The sequence below is a fragment of the Ctenopharyngodon idella genome, chromosome 16, assembly GCF_019924925.1.
Source record: "Ctenopharyngodon idella isolate HZGC_01 chromosome 16, HZGC01, whole genome shotgun sequence".
Taxonomy (NCBI): Eukaryota; Metazoa; Chordata; class Actinopteri; order Cypriniformes; family Xenocyprididae; genus Ctenopharyngodon; species Ctenopharyngodon idella.
Window position 1 is genome coordinate 22,155,468 of NC_067235.1, and position 21,886 is coordinate 22,177,353.

At 37.8% G+C, this 21,886-nt stretch overlaps 2 protein-coding genes across 15 annotated transcripts in view; both read left to right on the forward strand.

The window, feature by feature from the left end:
- Positions 1-145: 145 nt before the first annotated feature.
- Positions 146-15,542, forward strand: phf20l1 (PHD finger protein 20 like 1). Of its 12 annotated transcripts, none has more exons than XM_051865712.1 (25): positions 165-259; positions 374-460; positions 1,203-1,348; positions 1,867-2,035; positions 2,243-2,338; positions 3,298-3,382; positions 3,703-3,791; positions 4,284-4,464; positions 4,639-4,794; positions 5,298-5,362; positions 5,448-5,673; positions 5,791-5,925; positions 6,485-6,667; positions 6,866-6,925; positions 7,035-7,325; positions 7,441-7,623; positions 7,721-7,777; positions 7,861-7,962; positions 8,199-8,339; positions 8,533-8,717; positions 8,914-9,013; positions 10,355-10,550; positions 10,973-11,216; positions 11,313-11,478; positions 14,174-15,542. In XM_051865712.1, exons 3-25 carry the CDS (start codon positions 1,266-1,268, stop codon positions 14,314-14,316), a joined length of 3,336 nt encoding a protein of 1,111 aa, XP_051721672.1. In that variant the 5' UTR covers positions 165-259; positions 374-460; positions 1,203-1,265; the 3' UTR covers positions 14,317-15,542. The 12 variants fall into 12 exon arrangements, with proteins under 12 accessions (XP_051721671.1, XP_051721672.1, XP_051721673.1 ...); XM_051865713.1 differs by having other exon boundaries at positions 179-259; positions 374-494; XM_051865711.1 differs by lacking the exon at positions 374-460 and having other exon boundaries at positions 146-259.
- A 354-nt stretch (positions 15,543-15,896) lies between these two features.
- tg (thyroglobulin) overlaps positions 15,897-21,886 on the forward strand; it is a 38,858-nt gene continuing 32,868 nt past the window's right edge. For 2 of the 3 annotated variants that reach the window (XM_051865484.1, XM_051865486.1), the window contains exons 1-10: positions 15,897-16,052; positions 16,158-16,266; positions 16,365-16,462; positions 16,949-17,137; positions 17,342-17,501; positions 18,332-18,438; positions 18,764-18,907; positions 19,381-19,563; positions 19,990-21,027; positions 21,259-21,855. In XM_051865484.1, coding sequence (XP_051721444.1) covers positions 15,968-16,052; positions 16,158-16,266; positions 16,365-16,462; positions 16,949-17,137; positions 17,342-17,501; positions 18,332-18,438; positions 18,764-18,907; positions 19,381-19,563; positions 19,990-21,027; positions 21,259-21,855 — 2,710 coding nt within the window. In that variant the 5' untranslated portion in view covers positions 15,897-15,967. The remainder of the gene's footprint in view (positions 16,053-16,157; positions 16,267-16,364; positions 16,463-16,948; positions 17,138-17,341; positions 17,502-18,331; positions 18,439-18,763; positions 18,908-19,380; positions 19,564-19,989; positions 21,028-21,258; positions 21,856-21,886) is intronic. The other variant, XM_051865485.1, reaches the window with a different exon arrangement.

The window sequence follows — 21,886 nt, forward strand, 5'->3', positions numbered from 1 at the left end:
AACACAAAAAACGACATTTGACGCTACAACTGAGGTGATCGATTTTAAGCCGAAGGTAAAGGGTTCTGTCTCATTTAAAACAAAACACAAAGCGTCTGCGAATATCGGTCACGTGTCAGTCTGCGGTGCGCGTGCCTTCAGGCATTTTGAGCGTCGTGTGCGTGCGCGCTCACGTCCAGTTTGGGTAAAAGTAACTGAGCTTGAATGATCACAATACAGTATAGGAATTAATTGCTATTCTCTCAATGAATTTGCAAAGGTAAACGTAAATGTCATGATATAGCGGACGTCTGAAAGCAACTGTCATTCTTCGAGTCGTTTTAACAAAGATAAAAACTGGCCTGTCATTTTTTTTTCTCTTTTTTGAACATAGTTTTATCCCCTCGGAACGGTTTAGCTAGTCAGCTGGTACAGCATTAGCTGCTTGGCTAGTTCTGCTGTGCTAACTGGACAATGAGAGGTTTGACTTGAAGTTTCATCTTTAAAAATTTGAGGTGTTATATTTATTCTCACGGGTTTTGTAGTTCTTTAAGTGAAAAACTTGACAATTATATTTAGGCAGCAGAAAAATTGAGAAGCAGCTCGTTAGCCAATACCTAGCATTAGCGAGCTAGGTAAAATAGTCAGTTACACTCTTATTTTGTTTAATTTTTTAACTCTTAAGTCTTAAATTTGTATCCAGATCTTTTAGAGGGTTCCGTTTTCCGTACAGGGTAACGAATATTTTAACATAGCGATTTAATTTGTGCGCTAGGCTGTCATAAGTGGAGTATAGTATAGTAGCTGGTTAGCTCAGTTAGCTACTGTCCAGCCTGAAAAACTTGGATATATTTGCTTGATTTCTGTTGTTTGCATGTGATGCTATTTCGTGACACGTTAAAGTGTGCAAACGTCTGGGAAATATCCCTGATATAAGTGTACCAGAGTACAGTAGGGTAATCAAAGGCCTGATTTAGGGTACATTTTGAAAGCTGGTAAAATAGTTGAGCATATTTTCTTTAGCCAGCTTACATGAAACCGTGCATGTTTATTGATACATTTACAAATACTACCCATGCAAATGCAATGCATGATTTAAGAGTGAAAGATTTGCCTTTTTTGATTTAAAGTTAGTATAAAGAATATGTCAAGCATTTGTCCTTGCAATATAGTTCAGCTGATTTATGTACATAAACTCATAAATCATTTCTTTATGTTCATAGGTCCGTCCACAGGACGAAAGAGCATTTGTGTCTTGAGGAAGACCTGGTAAGAGTACACTCAACATGAGCAAGAAACCTCCAAATCGACCAGGGATCACTTTTGAGGTTGGCGCCAGGGTTGAGGCCCAGGACTACCTGCAAAAATGGTACAAATTCATTTTGAAGGTCCATTTACAGTAACTGCTGCTAGCAGATAATTTATATTAGAACAGGGCTTTTCAAACTGGGGTCTGGGGACTCCCAGGGGGCTGAAATAGATCAAATAAATGAGTGAATAATAAAGTAAATAAATAAATGAGTGAAAAAATTAAATAGCCATAAAAGTCTAGTACTAAAAATGTAGTTATTGTAACTAAGTATTTCCCATGATAACATAAATGCTTCACAATATAAACAAGGTCTTTTATACAAGAAAGGAAGACCTTTTATACTTGTGTAAGAGCAGTGTTACAGTTTTTAAATACTCACATGATTAATATTTTTGTCTCATTTAAAACAAATAAGAGTAAAAAACTGAAACTTTAGTCCCTGTCTTTAGGAATAGTTCGTTTTCATTTTCAAGAGTTCTTGAATGGACCGTTATTAAAATTTTAAGTGTGTTCAGTTATTTTTGTTGTTTTTCAAGTTATCTATCAATGATCCATGTTGAATGGTTTCTTTGCAGGTACCCTTCACGTATCGAGAAGATTGATTATGATGAGGGAAAGATGCTTGTGCATTTTGACCGTTGGAGCCATAGGTACGACGAATGGATTCTCTGGGACAGCAACAGACTTCGGCCATTAGAGAGACCGGCACTCCGCAAAGAGGGTCTCAAAGAAGAGGAGGTGTCTGTATGTTTGCAGTACTTCCTTTTTTCAGATATGTTTATGGTCTGAACTGGCTAGGATGACTTGACAAGCATGAGAAATGCAGGGTTTTTCAGCTGCTAAAATAAACATTATTAAAGTTTTCAGCCACTCAAATGAAATAAAAGAAAATCTCATTTGTTAATGAGATGAGTGATTGATTAATTCTTGTCTTACAAACATTTCTGCCAGGAGAGACTCAGCGAGATGAGAGCATCTCGCCTTCGTGAGCTTCCTGGAAGTACAGAGAGCACAGAGGACCAAAAAGACTTACCTCAGCAGAGACAAGTACATACCTCAATTGCCCATCTACCTTGATCTGGCTCTCTCAACTGCTTGTCCCATCATTGTTTGGGTTTTTCCTCCATCTACATAGACAAAACCTTTTAATGTTTTGTTGGGCCACAAACAATCATCCATTTAATTATTAAACAGGCCTTTGTGACTTACACTACCGTTCAAAAGTTTGGGGTTTGTAAGATTTTGAAAAAGTTTTGAAAGAAGCCTCTTATGCTGACTGAGGCTGTATTTATTTGATTAAAATACAGTAAAAACAGTAGTACTGTGAAATGATATTACAATTTAAAATAACTGTTTTATATTTTAAAATGTAATTGATTCCTGTGCTGAATTTTTAGCAGCCATTATTCCAGTCTTTAGTCACATGATTCTTCAGAAATCATTCTAATATGCCGATTCAGTGCTCAAGAAGCATTTCTTTTTTATGTTGAAAACAGTTGTGCTTCTTAATTTTTTTTTGTGGAAACCCATGGAATTTTTTATGATTCTATAGAAAGTTCAAAAGAAGAGCATTTATTTGAAAAGATTAAATTTTTTTTTTTTTTTTTTTTTAACAACAACAACAACAAAACTTACTCAACCCAAACTTTTGAATGGTGTCATATTTAGAGAAAGCTTTCCTTTCTGATGTATAGACATTAAAAACAAATTATTAGAGCTAAATTATAATTAAGAATCTGTAAATACAGTTGAGGCTTCTCTGGTTTTCTTGAATTGGATTGTAACTAGTATCTGTGTGGTTGCTTAACTACTGTAATCAGCTTGGCAGGTACTACATGAAATAATCAGAGGTTTTCGGTGTGTCCATCACAGTTTGTTCTGCTCTAACCATTCACTTTTATGATCACAGCACATCCCATATCTTCAATACAGGCTTGGTTGAATTTATATTGGTTGTGTTGACTGTAAATAATTGCATGTCTATTCTGTTTTTATTTCATCTTTAGGAATTGAGAGATGGTGAGGAGGTGCTTGCCCGATGGACAGATTGCCGCTACTACCCTGCCAAGATTGAAAGTATCAACAAGGAAGGTAAGGTCAAATTGGTGATCCATCTAGGCAGAAACATACTACTTCTGTCAGTATGCAATACCAAAAATAGTTGAATTTAATTATATGATTCAATTAAAATTAATCTGGCTTTCTTTGGTTCCGTGTGACTGTAGTGATTGTTCCCAAATGCATGAAAGTGTGTTCTCAAATACTATTTTGGAAAGCATAGGTTTTAACTGAATGCCTCTACAGTAATGTCTTTACACAATAATGTTTATTTGAATCAAATCGAAAGACTCAATTTGTATACGTATAATAATAGATGTATGAAGACTCACTGATTTGCTTTTTTATTTTAGGCACTTACACTGTACAGTTTTATGATGGAGTCATTCGCTGTGTGAAAAGAATCCATATCAAGTCCATGCCAGAAGATGCAAAAGGACAAGTAAGTTTATTAAAGTGATTTCACAGACACAGTCCTCATCAGTTCCTTTAAATTAACAAATAAGTTCTCCTGAAGTTTAATAGATGGTTTTGGACATGATGCTACACTGCTAGATAACTGTTGAATGACATATGACAATCAATTCTAAGCATACTTTATAATTAATTGTATATTTCAGTGTGGCCCTCTATAGTATTTTCCTTGACCTCTTCCTCTCTTTCAGAAGGTAAAATGCATGGGGTCAGTCCTGAATAATATTTGAAGACAAGCAGCTGGTCCACACAGCTTACAGTTGCATCTTTGTGCCAGTCAGGCAGCTCAGGGATGCTAAATCACTTTATTCTACCTACTTAGTTACCTTTACTACATCATTAATAGCTTAAAAAGTTTTTTTTTTTTTTTTTTTTTTTTTTGATGTAAGCCATGGCAAGAGGTTTGCTTGTGACCAGTCAATGTCAGATGTGACTGATAGTGTATTTGTTTGTGTTCAAGCAGGACTGGATCGCTCTGGTGAAGGCTGCCTCAGCTGCAGCCAAGAATAAAGGAGCGAACAGACCACGTACCAGCGCCAACAGCAACAAGGACCGAGAGGACAGGAGAGAACAACGTTCAGATGAAGAGCTTGATGACGACGACGATGATGATGATGATGATAGCGAATCAGAGAAGCTTGGTATGTGATTTGTTAGGACTTTTCTTGCCTAATGAATTGTAGTTCTTGCCTACTGATCTGTGTTCAGTTACATAGCTTTCTTCAACATTTTTGATTTGGTTGGAGCCGGGTCTTAAAACAGCACTCATTTTGAGCAGCCACATCAATTATATGTCTGTTTCCTGCTTTACACAGCAGACCTAGACTCAGAAGAGGAGGACAGTAAGCCGACTGTTGAAGAGGACAGCAAGCCAGCTGTTGAGGAGCTTGAATCAGCTACAGCAAAGAGGAGGAGCAAAAGACAAGGCAACTTGTGTAGCAGTAAAAGGACTCGTCTCAGCAAAGGGGCAGGTAAACATTAACACAGAGTAACTACCCTTAACAAGGCTTAGTTTCTAGAGTTTATGACAAGAAATAGTTTCTAGCTAATGTCAAACCTGAGGAGCAGGGGTCGGCAAAGGGTAATCGCTGGCACTAGAACAAAAGTGAGAGAGTTGTATGTATTTCATTTAGTTAAAGTGTCTTGCACCTGCAAACAGATCTACATTTTGAAGTAATCATTCCTCATAGTAACACAGCTTGTTTAAGTTAGGAGTTATAAATACTATTAAAGTGTGATAATTAAACTGCGCAAGTCAATGAAAGCATGCAGATGAATTACATATCACACAAGTTAGGTCCATTTGACTGACAGCTTAGTTTGTTCTGCTGTGTTTGCTGTGCTTAGCTTCGAGAAAAAAGAAGTTAATGCTATAATAATTGCTTCTGTATTTCCTAAATAAACTGTGACACTGATTCAGCAGTGCATAGTGATTATGATGTTCTATGTGTGCTTTTTGTTTCTAATTATCAAGGATGTGCTGACACTGAGTCTGAATGCAAAGCAGAGTCAAAAGAGCTTCCAGTAATGTCTCAGCAGGTATCGATGAAACTGACATACTGTTATCAACGTGATGATCACTTTAGTACACACACTGTGTCATGTTTACTTCTCCACCCCTCAGAAAGTGTCAGGTGCAGAGGCGAGTCCAGCTGAAGAGAGATCCCAGTCTGTCAGTGCCCAAAGAACCCCAGCATCCCTCTCTAGCCCATCCCTGTGCAAGTCTCGCTCAAGAAGACTTAAACACGACTCGGGAGAGTCCACCTCTAGCAGTCAGAACACAACCGTAGCCCCTGAACCCAGTCCTTCATCCAGTTCGACACACACTCTTCTAGACAGCACACACACTGGTGCGTCAGCCAGAGAGCAGTAGTGTTTATATATTGTCAATTGTCAGCAATTATAACAGACTCGATAGTTCATATTATAAGGATGTGACAATAATATGCATGTCTGTTTCTGCATAGCCCCTCCCAACTCCCCCCAGAGAAGGAGACGGTCTCAGCGTCTAGCGACAAGCTCTGACCAGGCTTACCCTTCTTCACCACACATGAGGGATTCCATTACTCAACCTCCTCTCCCAGATGGCTCTCAGAAAGCTGGTGAGAGACATAATAAGCACTAAAAATACACTATTTTCAAAAGTTTGGGGTTGGTTAGATTTTTAGAATGTGTTTGACAGGAGTGTCATGCTCACCAAGGCTGCATTTATTTGATTAAAAATACAGAAAAAAAGTGAAATATTATTACAACTTAAAACAACTGTGTAATTGATTTTTGGGCTGGCAAAGCTGAATTTTTAGCAGCCAGTCTTTAGTGTCACATGATCCTTCAGAAATCATTCTAGTATGCTAATGTGGTGCTCAAGAAACATTTCTTATTATTGTTTATGTTGCTGCTTAATATTTTTGTTGAAACTGATGCATTTTTTTTATCAGGATTCTTTCATGAATAGAAAGTGATCTTCTTGTCACATTATAAATGTTTGTACTGTCACTTTTAATTAATTTAATAGGCCCTTGCTGAATAAATAATACTGACCCCAAACTTTTGAACATGCTGTTTCTTTATTTGTGCCACTCTATATTTGTCTGTTATGAAATTTCATAATTATCCATGCTTGACATGTTTAAATCTTGCATTTTAAAATGTGATCTTTAGAAGAAGACAGCAGCACTGCAGTTAAAACAGAAGCTTCTTCGCAAAAACCAGTTTCAGTAAGCCCATCCACAGCTCCTCCCACTGGCAGTGCTCAGTCACCAATCACTGAGAAGGACAAGATGACAGACATGTTGCCCAGTAATCAAACAACACTTGAAGGGAACTCACCTTCTGTAGTGACAGGTAGGTTGGGCATGTAACCATAGCATTGAATGCCTTTATTATGTTTCTTCATGAACCTTGTAGAGGACACTTTGTTTTGTTGATATAGTAAACAGCAAAGTGACTTACCAGGATATTTGGAAGTCCTGTGATGGTAATGCTGCTTGGATTTTGTGATATGTAAAAACTATTTATTATCATCTCATTTTTCATGTACAGCTGCAAGTCAGAAAGTTCCTTCCAGGACTCCTAAAGCCAACAAACACGCCAGAGAGCCAAGTATGAATGAAATCATCACCTGTCTTCCATTCACTTCAGATACTGCACTTTAAAAATGGATAAATAAATGTTTGATATATATATTCTAAACTTTCTCCTTCCTCCTCAGTCATAAACAGCAAGAAGTCTGATGACCCCACTGCTGCCAATGAGTCTCTAATAGACCTGGACCATAATAAATTCAAGTGTAAAGTCCCTGGATGCTCTAAAGCTTTTCGGAAAGCAAAGCTCCTTGACTATCACCTGAAGTACTATCATAACACTGAGAAAGAAATGGACAGTGAGGTCTGCTCACCAGAGAGAGTGGGCCGCACCAGGGCCACGTCTGCTTCCATGCCTACAAGCACCTTGTCAGATATCCCAGATAACAAGAGACGCAGGACCGTCTCTACTTCTTCCTGTAGGTTCTCTTGTTGTTATTTGTCAGTATCATTTCAATCAAATGGCTATTAAATTTACAGTGACACAATTAAACTGAATTACAGAGAGTTCTGTTATTCTATTTTTTGTCCTAGCTCTGTCCTCTCAGGGCTTCATGCTTCAAATGGACAGCGCTGGCTGTGTGAGGCCTCCTAAGTTCTGCAAGAAGAAACGTTCCTCTGCCTCTGTCAGTTCAGACAGTACGGAGGTCTCCCTGCCTCCTCCAACCTTTGATAACCTCCATGACAAGATTCTCAAGAAGGACAAGCACCTGGATGGTGAGATAATTCAGCAGATTTTAAAGCTGATGAATGGAGTTCTTCCTTTTTTCCATTTTTTTTTAACTGTTCATCTTATGGATGTTTTTGTCTTCAGGGCTTTGTATAAAGACAGAACGGAAATTCAAACTAGAGGATAAATGTCAGTTGTTTGGTGAGGTTACTGAACTTTTTTTTCTTATCTCAATTTTACATTCATAAGCCAGTGCTCATATTTTATTTTGTTCTCTGCCATAGCGAAAAAGAGGGATAAAGACAGGAGGGACAGAAAAGAGAAGGACCTTTTCCGAATTAAACAGAAGAAAAAGAAAAAAAAGAAGAAGAAATCAAAACTGCACTGTAAGTTAGTTTTGCCTTGGGTTCAGAGGTCTCTGTACTTATAAGTTTTACAAATACTTTAACTCTTATATCTATGACATTTAAATTACAATGACTTTTAAAATAATTCATTTGTGACCTTAATTTGTATAATTTATGTCTTAAATTGTTAAATAAGTTCTAGCCATCTTGTTCAGTCCATAACAAGTCGCCGTTATGAAATGGGAAGGTCATATTGTTCTCATCTTTGTGCTAAGGTTACTCAGACCTGGATGAAATGTCGTTGTCTTACCTGGAAAGACCGTCTTCCCCACTACATCGTTCTTCCTCTAGTGCCTTCAAGCACAGCACCTTCCAATACCCTCGTGCCATACTGTCTGTTGACCTCACCGGGGAGAGTGAGTCCTCTTATCAATTTGCAGCCATTTGTAGCTACTTTCCAATAATGGTCACATTTCAGTTATAGCTTTTAGCTATTACATTTTATGTGTTCTGTAGGTAAAATAGATAGTAGTCAGCATGAATATGATATAAGTGTTTTGCTGTGATGTTGAGCCTCATTTTATGTCCTATTTTCTTTTCCTATCTCAGACCTGTCAGACATCGACTTTCTGGAAGACTCGACCACTGAGAGTTTGCTGTTCAGTGGAGATGAGTATAACCAGGATCTAGACTCGATCACTATGGAGGACTTCCAGGATGAGGATGAAGTTGGTGCAGATGAAATTGTTCGCTGCATCTGTGAGATGGATGAAGAAAATGGCTTCATGATTCAGGTAGAATTACTTTTAGCAATGGCTCTACTGGAATTTTGAAATAGGTTTTCATTCTGTCTGTAAAGATAGTTTCATGCAAGAGACATCTTAAGTGTGCTGAAATGGTTCCAAGTACCTTTTTGTTGTCTTTGTTCTGAATCGGTTGTAGTGTAGAATTGCAAATGATAGTTTCTGGTAATATATTTCTCTTGTACAGTGTGAGGAGTGTATGTGCTGGCAGCACAGTGTGTGTATGGGGCTTTTGGAAGATAGCATCCCAGATCAGTACATCTGTTACATCTGCCGGGACCCACCAGGTAACAACCATGCAACAATACCACACACAAAGGGTCAGCAGGATTTTATAGTTTTATCTTCCTCTGTATTCTGCTTACTACAGATGTCTGATGTCTGTTTCTTGAGTGTTAATGTAAATATTAGGGCTGGGTTACAAATATTGATTTCTCACTTTTAATTGATAGTCATTTTGATCTCATTTGAACCGTTATCGATTCTCGGGATTTAGGATGGCCGCTTTTAGTTTATGCTGTTGATGAATGAACAAAATTTTGTAGCACGCCTCCCAACCAATAAATCACAGTTAGCTTTGTACTTTGTTACTCTCAACTTTCAAAACCATTTTGGTGCTCTTTAATGTGGCGTGCCAGATCACTGTTGTTCCTCGGTTTTGAGTGAAGCTACTAGTTTTTTACTACTAGTTATAGCACGGAACATGAATAAACATCAGAAGGTATGTTGAAAGATACAATACAACTTACACCATGTTTACATCAGGCATGAGTGGCATGATGTGACAAAAGCAAATAGAAACCATTATAATCAGTGATGCTGTCTACACTGGAAGCAGCACGACATGACAAATTTCTGACAGTAAACTGATGCCCTGTTGTATTTCTGATGTACTTCAAGCTTACACTACTCTTACGTGCTCTTACGGTGTGGCGTGACAATTGTCATGTCCAGTGTAGAGACAGTGTAAATGTAATGTAATTTTAATGTAAAATCTGTAATGTCTCATGTAATTGCTCAATCAGTGTTTCAGCTGCGAAAAAACATTTGTAAACAATGTCACATAATGTTACATTTTCCTCAGAAAAGTCATTCAGTGACCATAAACTTGTTAATCAGCTAGAATAAAACTAAATTTAGAGAGGAGCATTTTGCTAGATATATGCACTATTTTTTACTTAACCTGTTCTTCAATATTTAAATGTTTGAATAAATCCATCATGAAAATAAGCATTATGACAACCAGCATTTAAATGTTTATATTGCAAAAAATATGTTATAACGTTGTTACTATTATAAAAACTTCCTCGTGTGTAAATGTTTATAGACAAATCAGTTTATAGACAAATTAATTTTAACCTTTAATGTTATAGTATTGTGCCACTGACTTGGTTCCCTGTATGGTTTACAGCATTAGTTGAGATACATTTTTATTCTTTAAGAAAATTTGCCATGTACTGTAGGCCATCAGATATGTATCCAAATTGATCGAAATCCAAATCGAATTAAATTGAAAGCTTGAGATTCTAAATCAAATCGAATCGTGAAATTTGTATCAATACCCAGCCCTAATAAATATAAAACTGAAGTCACTCCAGGGTTGTCACTGAAATGTTTACTTTTCTCAGGTCAGAGGTGGAGTGCTAAATACCGCCATGATAAAGACTGGCTCCAAAAGGGCCACATGTATGGCCTGTCTTTCCTTACAGAGAACTACTCGCATCAGAACGCCAAGAAAATTGTGTCCACTCACCAGCTGCTCGCTGATGTTTACAGTGTTAAAAACTTGCTTCATGGCCTTCAGCTGAAGATGGATATTTTACAGTAAGAGTCACTTTGCCTTCCCAGAAGCTTACTTTAAATTAGGTGATATTGTGAAAAAATTGACCATAATAGTTTTTAATTACCATAAGAATTATAAAAGGAATTGCTGGCAAAGATGGGTGGAGCTCACTTTTTTCACCTTACTTTTTTATTGAATTTGTGGGTTTTGATTTATTATAACAATGGTTGTGCTTTGAAGTTTATGGCCTGGTTTCACAGACAGGGTTACTTGCAAGTTACTTCCAGTTAAAACAGCTCAAACATGCATTTTAGTCTGGGACTAGCTTTGAGCCTTGTCTGTGAAACCAGGCAAAAAAATGTTCAGGCTTGTTTTCCAGTGCTGTCGGGCTTTAAGTTGATCTGTTATAAAACTGTAGACGAAAAGATGTGGGAACAATAATACGCGTATCACATTTTTTCAGGAACAAGCATAACCCAAGTTTACACTTGTGGGCTCGGTCTTGGGTGAACTCTGATGAGGATCAGCCTATGGGTGGGGTTCCGGACTGCCTACATTTCAAAGAGCACCTCAACCAGAACTCAAACCCTGAAACCTATATTACCAGCGAGCACAGCTACCAGAAACCTCCCGGTACAGGCCTTGAACACGCAAGGGATGAACAGGGGATACAGACAGCCTCTCAGTTTAACCTAAAGGAAGAAGAGGTAACCAAAAAACATTAAAAACTCAGATCTGGTTCAAGGTCAGTATGTGAAAGGATACAGAGTTTGAAATCAATGCTGTGTTTATGGTTTGTGTAGGTGAGCAGTGCCATTGCTCTGTCTGGCTGTGTGAATGACAGCAGCTTGGGCTCCATGGAACAAGCCAGGAACTGCCTGCAGTGGCAGATGAACCTGCTTACACACATAGAGGACATTCAGAACCAGCTGTCTGGCCGCATGGACCTCATCGAGAAAGAGCTTGATGGTAAGGGGGAGAACTATTGGAAATGCCATTGAGTCAGAACATTATTTGTTGCCACATGACCAAGGTTGGTTGAATTTTTTTCTGCGATGTCGCCGTAGATTGCCACTATGAGCTTATTTAGCTTATATATTTAGATCTTATATTTTGTGCTTATGAGCACAGTAGTGATGGCTGATGATTCATCCTTTGTGAAGATTTAACCAGCAAACTTTTGGTTACCAACCTTGGTTAACCAGGGATTCCCTCAGAAAGCCTGCATGTTTAAAGGGGTCATATGATGCTGTTTTTAAAGTACATTATTTTGTTTATTGTAGTGATGCACCGATCATGATTTTTCATGGCTGATTCGTTTTTTACAAGCAAATTGGCCGATTCCAATAACATTCTGCGTTTTTTTTCTTTAAAGAATTAGTCCACTTAGTCCTCCTTTCTTCAGTCGAAAAGAAATTAAGGTTTTTGATGAAAACATTCCAGGATTACACCTTACAGTGGACTTCAATTGGCCCCAAACGGTTGAATGTCAAAATTACAGTTTCAGTGCAGCTTCAAAGGGCTTTAAACAAAACCAGACGGGGAATAAGGGTCTTATCTAGCGAAACGATCGCTCGTTTTCTAAAAAAAAATTAAAATGTATATGCTTTATAAACACAAATGATGCCCTACGCCTTCCCTATTCTACTTATTTTCCGTAAGTTGAATAAGGAGGGCGTAGGACATACAGCGTAAGCTTTTTGAAGAATATGGAAGTGCGGTCTCATTTTAATATTTTTTTTTTTTTTTTAGAAAATGACCAATCGTTTTGCTAGATAAGACCCTTATTCCTCATCGGGTTTCTACTTTTTAATTACGATCCAAACAAAGGTTCTGCACACATGTAGTGAAAGCAGTTGTTTTTGATTTGAATTCGATTGTTTAATTTCAAGACTTAAAGCAAAAACAGAATGATCTGACTTTAGATTTGTGAAAATTATGCTACATAAGACACCTGCACAAAACAAAAACAGCAGACAGACTGAACAAAAAGGCAAATTCACTCTCTTGACAGTAGGTGGTGCTTATGGAACAGCAGTGGTTTCTTTGGGTATCACTGAACACAAAGCATTGCACTTTACATGGAGGTAAGAGAGGAATAAAATGACACTGAAACTTTTCTGAAGAAGTCTGTTCCCTTCATTTATATAAATCCCCACCCCCAATTCAATATTTATATATTTCTTCCAATATTTCGAGCATCATAAATAATGAGCTTGCTGTGCCTGGTATTGTATTTGCTATGCTGGTGCGTCTGTTCTCTTCTTTGCCTCCATCTTCAGCGTGTCCCGTCTCTGGCCTGTGTTAACATCCTGTTTATGAGTTCGTAATATTTCCAAACAAATTACATTTTGGGAAATGATTGCAATGTTGCAATTGCAAAGTTTTTTTTGTCAAGTCTGAAGTAGAGATCAGCCAAAATAAAACTAAAAACCATTCAGTTTCCGATTGTGTGTTTGGAGCAAAAACTGGTTCTGATTTATGGCTGGTTGAGTGGTGCATCTCTAGTTTATTGGGTGTAATAGAATAGGTAACATGCTTTAATGTTTAAAAAATACATTATTTTTCACACACTGTACATTGTTGCAGTTCCTCTATTATCAGTCTGTCTGAAATGCACTGATTTCTACAAAGCTCCTCCTTCCGAAAAGTGCTCTGACTGGTGAGGTTGACCCAGTGTGTTGTGATTGGCCAAACACCTCAAGCGTGTGTCAGAGATGTAACGCCCCTTACTATAATCGCAGGCTTTTGCTTCCAATGCTTTAAGCAATTGTTAACACCCAGTTAATTATGTTGTCAGTTTTACTGTATCGATTCAAGTGCGAGTTGGTTTCTGAAAATGCGGATGATTAAGCCAGTCGATCGAAACCAACTTTGCAACTCAAGCACGACTTGAGCAGAACATTTCATAGTATGGTAAGTAGTCTTTGTATATAGCTGCCGTACTCTCCCAGTACTCTTCTCTGTAAAATGCGCTGTGCACAAGCAAACTTTTGGGTTGTACTGCTCAGCCTTATAAATAAATCTAACCTCTGATTCCTAATTTCATCCATTTTCGGAAGGCCAAACAAAGTATTTTTGCTTTTGCATCCAAACACGCTGTGTCTCCGTGACATGACGACAATACTAAAATTCACTGAAGTGTAACCTTTCTTTACATATGGCTTTGGGCATTGTGACATGGACATAGACGTTGTGACATAGACGTTTGAGGAAGTAATATCTGGACTTTGATTGAGGTGTTTTAGGCAGGCCAGGAGCAGTGTTTTCTGTTAGATAGAATAAATCTCTTTATTTTTAATGGTATTATTTTATATTAAAGAACTTTTTTATTTTTAGTTGTACAATAAACTGCACCTGGGATTTCGTGCCTCGGCCAACTGTTCATATTAAGACCAAGGAAATTTAACTCATTCAATATTTTTATTTTAAATGTTCATTCATCAAAATCAGCTTTTCCCACCACCTTAATTATCGTTATTTACAAAATCTATTCTAATGTAAAACATTCAGTTTTAACAGAGATTAGTGGTAAAATGACTGCCACAGCCAGAAAAATCACCCGAGAAGCAGCTCTTTGCGACACTTTTTTTTTTTTTTTTTTTTTTTGATGTTTTTGATATTTTGTTAAGGTTTCATTCTCTTTCTCCCTGTCTGTGTAAAGTGCTGGAGAGTTGGTTGGACTTCACAGGTGAATTGGAGCCCCCCGATCCCCTGGCCAGACTCCCACAGCTCAAGTGCCGCATCAAACAGCTTCTGACGGACCTGGGAAAAGTGCAGCAAATGAGCACCCTCTGCTCTGTGTGATACACACATTATAGTGTGTGTTCTGAGCTACTAACACCATCTCTCAATTTTTTGCACACAACTCTACTAATTGATATGGTGTATTCAACACAATTCTCCTGTTCAGTAGATGTGTGAAGTAAAACGTTGGCCATCATCAAGTGTGACATAAGGAAAATTCACACTTAATGTGTGAAACAGGAACATGTCAGTATGTCTAAACAACATATCTGCTTAAAGAAGATTTTGTTCTCCAAAATAGGAAGAGGTCACTATAGCAGATTAATTCTTTCATGTTAACAGAAGGGAACATCATCTTTTTTTAAAGAAAGACTGAAGAGGTCACAACACAACACCATAGATTTAAGTTTTAGCCTTTTTTTGCATCATTTAGACCCCAACAGTAAATTCAGTCTATTTCCACTCTGTGAGGTGAGATTTCTTAAGGAAATATGAACTTGACTGAAGTGGGTCACTACTTACAGACTGTTTAAGAGTTTATTAGCGTTTGATGTAAAAAAAAAAAAAAAAAATTCTGATCATGAAGGTTTTCGCCACTTAAAAAGTCACTTTGAAGTGCCAAGAAAATAGACCATCGTGGTCTGGTTGTTCAGACACGCACAGTTCAGAAATGACATGTTTTTGAAATTAATGTTGCATTTTAGGCCAGGTTTGGACTTGTTTACAGTCTGATACACTGGCACTAAAGGTTCACAATGCCAACCAATTCATTAGAACAACACCTAGATAGTTTTCTTACAACAACTCGTCTAATACTTTAGCATGTTTCTCTGCAGTCTTAACGGATGCTGTAGCGATTCACAAGAAAACAAGCTAATCTAAACGTGGGTGTCCAGAGCTAGGTGACTCTTCTTACTAAGTTCTGTTTATCATGTTGATACTTTGAGAGTATCTACCTTGAAGTAAGCTAATCCTGAAATGGATGTAAACGCATTTAATTAAATCCATTTAGTTCATTTTTTTTTCTTTTGGAAAATGTATATACAGTTTTTATAACTGTAAAGAAAAACAACAAAAAACTAAGGCATAAAAGGATGATACTTGAAAATGCCTGTTTAATCTCAATTTCTATTAATCTGTACAAAGTGTGTTTTAGAATTTAGATTTAAAAGTTTCTTTTGATGAAAATACCAGCTGTACATTTAAAGAGTTTATTTAAAGACCTGATGTAATTATCTGTATGTACAACTTCATTAAAAAAAAGAAAAAAAAAAAGAAATTCTCAACTTTTTTTGTGTATCTTCATTTAAGATAAATTTACTCTCCCTTGATAGAATGTCTGTATGTATGTGTGAATTTGAGTTCTCTTTACTGACATGGTAAAAATGAAAAGAAGTATAAGGGCAACAACATAACAGAAGTAAAAACGTACAGCTCTTTTCAACTGTCTGGTTTTCAGAAGACTTATGTTGCTAGTTCTCCTCAAAGAAGCACTCAAAAGTTCAAGCTTGACTGCTCACTTTACCATGTCCAGAATGTTCTTATTCACCACCAGGTACTCTAACCAGTTTGGAGAGGTTAGTGTTTTGATAGACAAATTTGTAAAACAACAGAATGCTGAATGGGTATGACGGTGCACATCTTGGCTATAGTATAAAAGATGCTGCAGTCTTGTAGCGTTCACTAGGAGAGTTCTTGCATCCTAGAGAAGATGCAGAACATGGAAGAGATGAAGCTCTTTTGTCTAACTGCCACACTGCTTAGCATCTTCACTCTGACATGTGGAAAGATTTCAGGTGAGCGTTTTTGGTCTATTCACAGCACCACCTTTATGTTTACTGTCTCTCTAGGAGCTGTATTTAAGCTTATTTTTTTTTTTTTTTTTTTTTTTAAACCTTCAGAGTACCAGCTGGAGACAGAGAGTCTGAGTCAATGTGAGCAGCTGAGGTCTGTCAGTGCAGCACAGGAACATGAACACATCCCCCAGTGCTCTGAGGATGGCCGCTTCAGGTGCATTAACTTGACCAATGCTGTATATAACATCACAAATGTACCATGGTTTTACCATGTTGTTTGTGAAAGTCTGAAATAAAATTCCATCCCTGTAGGTATGTTCAGTGTAATCGTGGAGGTGGTGAATGTTGGTGCGTGAATGCAGAGGGACTTGAGATACCTGGGAGTCGACAAAATGGAACCACTGTTCATTGTAAGCCCTTCATCATACTTCAGCTTGACAACACGACCTCCATTAAAAAAAAAATGCTTTACTTGCATTTGGGGTCCTTGAAAACCCTGATGTAAGACATGAATAAATGTCAGTTGTTTAATTTTAATTTATTTAATTAGTATTTTTCTATAAAGAAACATATCATTGGATATATTTTACAATATTACTGACTATTCAAATAAATGCAGTCTTGGTCAGCATAAGAGACTTCTTTCAAAATGATTTAAATAATCATTCTGACACCAAACTTTTAAATGGTAGTGAATTTGCTTGGGGTCTCTGGGAACCCACATAATCCTTGAGCAAGCACTTAAGCTAACACCAGAGATATGCTGTTAATATTAAGCATGATTAACATATTTAAGGTAATGTTTATATAAGGATTTAGCATAATCATAGCTTATATGTGTCCGTTGATTCAGTTTAATTGAATTGAACTGACCAAACCCTGTCCTCTCACTGTAGGTTTGACCTCATGCCAGCATCAGAGACAACAGGCACTGCAGACTGGAGACGCAACCCTAGTGCCAGTGTGTTTGGACTCAGGTGAGTACGAGCAGGTGCAGTGTGATGCGTCCCGTAGCCAGTGCTGGTGCGTGGACCAAGAAGGCATGGAGATCTACGGAACCAGGCAGAATGGAAAACTCTTAAAGTGTGAGTTCACTTATTCAGTGTCATATTCATTTGATTCCCTGGATGCTTTAGTTGAACAGTTTAGATGAGTCTCTGAATGAAAGATCAAGAGTTTTATCTGCTTAAATGTGTTTTTATAGCTATTTTATTGCTGACTCTGCTGGCTGATACTTAAATGGATACTTTGTGATCAGATGTAAAATGTATCTAAACCCTTAACCCTAGGTCCTGGTGACTGTGAGGTGAGACAGCGGCGACTCCTTCATGGTATCGGAGAACCCTCTCCCCCTCAGTGCTCAGATGATGGGGGCTTCTTACCTGTGCAGTGCAAGTTTGTCAACACCACTGACAGGATGATCTTTGATCTGTTACACACCTTTAACAGGTGAGACATGCTGTTTCTTCAAACCTTACAGTACCGTTTAAAAGATTGGGGTCGGTAAGTTCTTTTTAAATGATTTTGAAAGAAGTCTTGTAAGCTCACCAAGGCTGTATTTATTTGATCAAAAATACCGTAAAAACAGTTATATTGGGAAATATTATTACAAATTTAAATGTTTTTACATTTTAATATATTTTGAAATGTAATTTATTTCTGTGGTAGCAAAACTGAATTTTCAGCTGCTATTACTCTAGTCTTTAGTGTCAAATGATCCTTCAGAAATCATTCTAATATGCTCATTTGCTGCTTATTTCTTGTTATTATCAATGTTGAAAACAGTTGTGCTTCTTAATATTTTTGTGGATTCATTTTTTAGGATTCTTTGCTGAATATAAAGTTCAAACAGGCCCCCCCCCCACAAATATAGGTCTTTTGTTACATTATAAATGTCTTTACTGTCATTTTTGATCGATTTATTGCATCCTTGCAGAATAAAAGTATTAATTTCTTTAAAAATCTTACTGACCGCAAATTTTATTTAAATTAGCAAATAAGGATTATTTTTTCACATTTAATTTTAATTTATTTGAATAAAGATTCCCTTTTGAAAGCTCTTTTAGTGAAGAACTAGACATTTGTATCTGGGAAACCAGCCCAAGCTGTGCATGTTTTACCACTAGACAGCAGTATTGTGTCAGATAGAAGAAGCATGTATAGTTTTCCCTTTTTTCTTATTTTCCAGTTTTCCTAGTTAAACTGTTTGTCTTCGCAAACAGTTTAAAATGCATCTGCTACAAGTGACTTATTTAACTGAAGTTTCTTGTCATTAACAGAGACCCAGAAGTGTTCCAGACCTTCAGTGGTTTCAGAAAGGCCTACCCAGAGCTTTCTAGTTATTGTTTCTGTGCAGACAGTCGTGGAAGAGAGATGCCAAGCACAGGTGATACACACCTCTTCAGTTACATTTCAGGTTAAAGAACTGGGCCAAAAAAAATAGTTTGTATGTTCAAACTCAGCAAGGAGTGATCCATAAACTATCACCATTGTGCACTCACAAAACACTGAATTCCAACTGTCCCTGAAATAAGTGAACTGTAGATCATATTCTATTAAAGCATCACCTAAATGTCAAGTGGCGCTATGATTTTGATTTTTATGCTATAATGATGATTTTTGTCATTGAGGGAATAGTTTGGCCTGATCCAGTTGTGACATTTTGTGTGCTGTATTATAAAGATGAATTGTTTTGATTTTGGTTTGTCTAGGTGTGGAGCTGCTTTTGGATGAGGTCTATGACACAGCGTTTTCAGACCAGACTGCAGGAAGTTCATTTGCCCAGTCAAACATGTTTCGAATCCTACAGCGCCGCTACCTTGCTGTCCAGCTGGCCTTGAGCGGGAAATTTAGATGTATGCAACATTTTGTTAATAATGTTGAATAACATAATAAACAAATAAAAAACATAATATATAAATAATTTTTTTTTGCCATTATAAAATAAACATATTATTTAATATGTTATTTAATAAATATTAGTTTCACGTACATGGAAGTATAATTTGAGAAACATGTATATATTTAATTACAAAAAAATATACAGTAACTCTTTACAATAAGATTTTATTAGTTAGCATTAGTTAAATACTTTAGTTAACATGAACAATACTTCTATAGCATTTATTAAGTGTTGTCAAATATACTTTTCCTGTGATAAAATAAACAAATAATTTTTTTTGTGGTGACTAATAAACATTAGTTTCATGTACATGTAAGCATAGAATATAAGAAAAAAATACTATACTGGCAGTACAGGACTAAAATTGACCTCTTAGCAGTTCTAGCATTTGCTACATCTCTATAATAGTACTGTTGTTTTCATAAGGTCCCACCCCATGTGAGAATGAACGGGCTGCAGCTACTCAGGCTGGTAATTCCTTTGTACCCTCCTGTACTGATAACGGCGTGTATGTGCCAACCCAGTGTCAGTCCGGTGGTCAGTGCTGGTGTGTGGATACTGATGGCAAAGAAATCTTTGGCACACGACAGTATGGAGTACCAAAATGTAGTGAGTCTGGCCTTAATTGCATTCGTGTGTTTTTCATGGAATATTCCATAATTATGTGCCATGCCCATGATGCCTTTTCGGCATCTCTGGCAACAGTAAATCTTGATTTTTATCCATCAATAACATTAAAAAGTAATGTTCAGGAAGTCAAATAGTACATTGAAATTCATGAGTGAACACATTGTGAACTACTCGTATTAATACAATCTAGCAGTAGAAATTCACGGTGCTTTAATTGTACAATTTATTCTATAAGTTTTGTGATCTTTGAGCTTATTTGAATGATTTTACCTGTCAAGGGACCAATGAAGCAAAAACTAATATTTTTTGTTGTTGAATTTTTGGTTTACCGGTCCCTTGCTGAGTAAAACTTCAAGTAGAATGGAGTTTGTGCACTGACTAATGTTGTGTTTCTTGTTTGTTTAGGCACTGGAGTGAAAGACTGCCTGTCTGAGAGGAGACAAGCCCTCTCCAGGCTTTTTTATGGCCCAGCTGGAGACTTCAGCAAGAGCAACGTGTTCCCTGTTTCCAAAGACACTTTCTCTTTTCTTGGTAATTGCAGTCCTGAATTCCAGGAGCTTTTGGCCAACTCTGGTCTTCTGCAGTCATTGCCAGAGTTGGAGCGTCCAAATGTCAGAGACATCCTGGCAGAGCTCCTCCAAGGGATGTTTCCCTCTGGGGCTCTTGCCCTAAAAGCTCTTGCTCTTGCCCCGAACCCTAAGAGACTCCAAGAGAATCTCTTTGGGGGGAAATTCCTTAAGAACGCTGGCAATTTCAACTTCACTGGCACTGTTGGAAACAGTGGTACATTGAGTTTCAGTCAAGTTTTCAGTCAAGTTGGTCTGAAGCAGACCACAACCGACTTGTTGCAGTTAGCCAAGACCTTCGCAGATGACTCTGCCAGTCTTAATATAGACCAGGAGATTTCTGATGCGTTTGGTCGTTCTGTGAACCTGAAAACCAACCGAGATATGATTAAGCTTATTTCATTGGCTCTTGAGAATGAGCAGTTTCTCACTACCCTTCGAGAAGCCATAAAACAGCTGAAGGCAGAAGAAAGCACCCAGTTGGGTCAACTGTTTCGTGCCATTTTCCAGAAATCAGATGTTTGCAAGTCTGTGACTTCTTCCTTGACTCCATACATTCCCCAGTGCACTGAGAATGGACTTTACCAGGAAGTTCAATGTCAGGGCACAGAGTGTTGGTGTGTGGACTCTCGTGGTCTGGAGATACCAGGTTCTCGCACTACTGGGTCCAGGCCGAAGTGCTTATCCCAGTGTGAGAAAGAACGTAAGATGGCGATTGCAGTCAAAGCCAGTAGTTCTGCAGGATCTGAGGTCTTCATTCCTAAATGTGATACTGATGGTGCTTACGTAGCAAGACAGTGCCTTGGCAAAAGTTGTTTCTGCGTGGACCCATCTGGGACAAAACTCAGCATTCAGATTTCAGGAAGCTCTCTTCAATGTGAGTTTGAACACTAAACACAGATAATTAATTACAGAGATATAATCATACATTTAATTAGACACACATTTAATGATCTGGCTCATATGTAATAGACAACCAGCCAAAATGTATGCATTATAGAGACTTTGACATCTTGTTTTATGGAGCTTAAGTGGATTATGACATTTTAATATGATTTAAAATATGTTGTGATTGGATATATTATCCTCTGTTGATGATCTTCCAAAGGTCCAACAAGGTGCCAGGCCACAGCGACCCAGCAATTCCTGTCCACAATCCACTCTGTTCTCTCAGATCCATCTTCTGTAACACAGCTTTCTGAAGTTTACATCCCTCGTTGTGCATATGACGGCAGCTGGCACCGGATCCAGTGCGATGGACCTCCAGAACAAGTGATTGAGTTCTACCGTGAGTGGGTTCGGATCATAAATTCCGGACAAGACTTGCCCGTCTCAGAACTTCTTGGAATTCTGCGAGCCTATGCAAGAAACACAGAAGCAATGGCTTCATTCCGAGCCTTTGTATCTGAATTGTTCAAGACTGGGCACCACAGAGTATTCCCTGTCCTGGCGAGATTTGAGAAGTTCTCTGATATTCCATCTGAGTTGTTAGATGGGAACGTTGAGGCAACTTATGGACCATCAGTTTTTCTAAACCCGTTATCTCTCTGGAGACTGATCAGAAGAGAAGATTCTGGTTATCCAGGTCCGCTATCAGACTTCAGTGTTCCTCTTGGGAGCTTTCACCTGCGTCAATGCTGGTGTGTTAACCCTCAAGGAGACATGCTGGCAGATAACAAGGCTCCAGTTGGACAAATCCCTAAATGTGAGTTATACACTAGAGAGTAATTAATATA